Source organism: Equus przewalskii, chromosome 6, assembly GCF_037783145.1.
Source record: "Equus przewalskii isolate Varuska chromosome 6, EquPr2, whole genome shotgun sequence".
Taxonomy (NCBI): Eukaryota; Metazoa; Chordata; class Mammalia; order Perissodactyla; family Equidae; genus Equus; species Equus przewalskii.
This window is the reverse complement of record NC_091836.1, coordinates 72241057-72244172: the sequence shown is the minus strand read 5'-3', so window position 1 is coordinate 72244172 and position 3116 is coordinate 72241057. Positions and strand designations below refer to the sequence as shown.

Here is a 3116-nt window from a genome sequence, read left to right as displayed (position 1 = left end):
AGGTTAGTTCATAAATTGCGTTTATCACTTCTTGCTTTAAAAAAAGGTTCTGAGGTACGATAGCGTTCCTTAAGGGTCATTATGTGATAGAATCTATAAAGTTAAAAGCAGCTGTGAAGAAATATTTTATTTATAGGCACAAGAGCCTAAATTAGGATTCAGAGTCTGAATACATCTGCTGGACATAGGAGTCAGTGCTCCCCCTAATCTCAAGCAATGTTGGTGTATATTTTTCAAGAGTTGATAAGCCCAGGGGAAGGGAGATTGTTGAAGTTTAAGTATGAGCACCTGGAGCATAAAATAGAGAAAGAGGATGGGAAAGGACTAAGGGGCATCTGATCCACAACCCAATTCCAAGGAAACAAAGAGAAGTGAAAGCAGAAGATGATTTTAACACTCAGCTTGGGAAGATTTGGCAGCATTAACCTTAACGATGTGGGGCTACAGACACAGCATTTGGAAGAAGGGACTCCCCTCCCCTGCACCATGCTGAACACCACCTGGCAGCCCAGTGAATGCAGTGTCATTTGGCACCTTGAGATCGCGTGGGGAGCAACCTGAGAAGGGCATTGGAGTACTCATGGAAGTCTCCTTTTTTGAAATTACGACCCCACAGATCAGGAGAGGGGACAGAGGAGGAAAGGAGCATGGTGGAGAGCCAATACAGATGTGTTAGCCAGCTGGCAAAGGTGACTAGGGGGTCTAGAAGTCCAATCTGCAAAACTGGCCCTTGAGAAACCATACAAATACTGTCTCAGTGCCATCCTTTGATTGAAAGAAAAGACGAAGAAATTTGTTCTCTGGCTGAGGTTCCCCAGTGGGTGTCAACTCTTGTAATTCTGAATGTCTGTGCATTGGCATGGCCCCAGAAGGACATCTGTGGCAGCATCAACAGAAAAAACACTAAAGTGGCAGGTGTGATCCCTCTGGAAAGGATAACCAAGAGGAAATTCATCTTGTGTCATATGGACACGCCTTGATTTATTCCCAAGTAATCCAATTAGGTAAACTAATGAACATCTTAAGTACAAGAACTATTGTAGAAAGAATTATTTATTAAGTTTAATTGATAAAGCTTAAAGTAATGTGGCTTAAGAGTTTGACGATCAGTCCCCAAACAGGAAAAACACACTTGTCATCAAAATTAAATCATTTCTTTTAATTTGGGGATGTTTCTCCTTATTTACACTTCCAAGTTCTTAGCAATAATATAAATTCATTTTCTTTCTGAGGGTTTGAAATCAGCATTAGAAAAGTAGATACAATCAATAAGTAAAGCCATCTATGAGTAAAAACGCAACATACCACTTTTTCGTTAGAAAACACCCTTATAATTAATATACCTCTCAAAATGAGCAAAAGGAAATTGCTTTAAAAAGCGACAGCCTATTCTTCTAATTTCAACACACCACTTTATTGTGTGATTAATGAAATCCAAGGAGCTCCCAAAAATTTAAGCCAATGAAGAGTCATCCATGCTTACTTTCCTAGAGATTTTTAATTGTTTCATTCTATTATATTTCCAGAGGCAACACCCTCAGATATTGCAAGCAGTACACTTTAAATTAAAGTGTGCAGGTGGCATTAAGTTTCCTAGTCCGCCGACCTTAAAATAGGGAGATCAACCTGAATCAATATCTGGGTGGGCCCAATGCAATTACAAAGGTCCTTAAATATGGAGAAGGGAGGCAGAAGAGGAGATCAGAACGATGTAATGGAGAAGGACTCAATCCGCCATGACTGACTTTGAAGATGGAAGGATGGGGCCATGAGCCAAGGAATGTGCGTGATTTCTAGAAGCTGGAAAAAAGCAAGGAAACTAATTCTCTGCTAGAGTCTTCAGAAAGAAGGCTGAAAAAAAAATCGATGGCCTTTACTCGCTTAATATCCTTCAACAAATCACTTGTCTAGTACTCCATTATTCGGTTCGGTTTACTTATCCACAAAATGTAGTCATGAGGGAAACTTCTTTACAGGACTATGTGAGCACTGAATTAGTTCCTCCGTATAAAGTACCTAGAACAACGTCCCCCACATTTGGAGTCTTTTCATGACTATTAGAAGTCCTTGTCCTCATTTCCTTAAAATGTTCTTCTGTTCATAGCTCTTCCCAGGTGGCACACCTAAAAATTAAAAAAATAGCATTTAGTGGAAAAGGCTTTAAATACACTTTTCACGGAAAATACAGGCTAGTCAAAAACTCCACGCACAAGTTTTTATGGACCAAGGAGCCAAAAGCAGCACAGCTCTTCAGTAGAAGCAGACCGTGTGAAGAAAGCTCTTTCCTCTTTTCTCCTCCACCATGAGCAGCAGCTTATCCACACTGTCTTCCATGTCGTCCGCGTGCTGGAGGCGCTGGCAGAGCTCACAGATGAGCAGAGCTCCAAGGGTGGCGTCCTCCAGGGTGTCTTGGATGTCCACGTTGATCACGTGCACAGGCTGGAAGGTCTCCTGCTCTCTGGCACACAGATCTTCCACCACTCGGTCATAGATGCTCTCCCCACAGGTAAAGATGACATCGAAGGCCTCGCGGCACTCTTGAAATCTTTCTGGCCGGGGCTTGATTCTCTGATTTCTTTCCAGGATGTGTAAGATTCCATTCCTGGTATAGTGCTGTCTGTCTCTCCTGAGAAGGTCATTGTACATCTCTTTATATGTGGTTGTGAAATTGTAAACCACAGGAAGATCGCGTGCCGTTCCAGGGAGCCTCACGAGAGATCCAGTTCCAAAAGACCGGACGCTGAAGCCTTTTTTCCTGAGGATGCTGTGGGCTTCCATGCTCCTGTTCATGTTACTCTTGCACACCACAGCCACCATGAGCGGGGATGAGGGCATGATGGTAGCCACTTGGGACTTGAGTGAGACGTGTGGGCTTCAGTGGCTGGAGGGACTCTGAAGCCAGGGATATGACCACCTGGCTACAGCTCTTCCAACTAGCAAAGTGTGAAAGAACAGGAACCAGGTTTATATAGAGTCATCTCAAAGTGGGAGGAGACTTCAGGAACGTCTTGATTGATTGGATTGTGATCATGGACTCCAGCCGGAGAACCTAATCTAATCAAGAGAACTGTCCGTGATTGAATCACCTAAACCTCCAATTCTCCACCAAGGCATTG

At 43.0% G+C, this 3116-nt stretch overlaps 1 protein-coding gene across 1 annotated transcript; it reads right to left on the bottom strand.

Annotated features, from left to right (window-relative positions):
* Positions 1-2250: 2250 nt before the first annotated feature.
* On the bottom strand, positions 2251-2835 carry LOC103553062 (RNA polymerase II subunit A C-terminal domain phosphatase SSU72 like protein 3-like). The gene has a single exon (XM_008523461.2). It carries the CDS (start codon positions 2833-2835, stop codon positions 2251-2253), a length of 585 nt encoding a protein of 194 aa, XP_008521683.2.
* Positions 2836-3116: the final 281 nt, after the last annotated feature.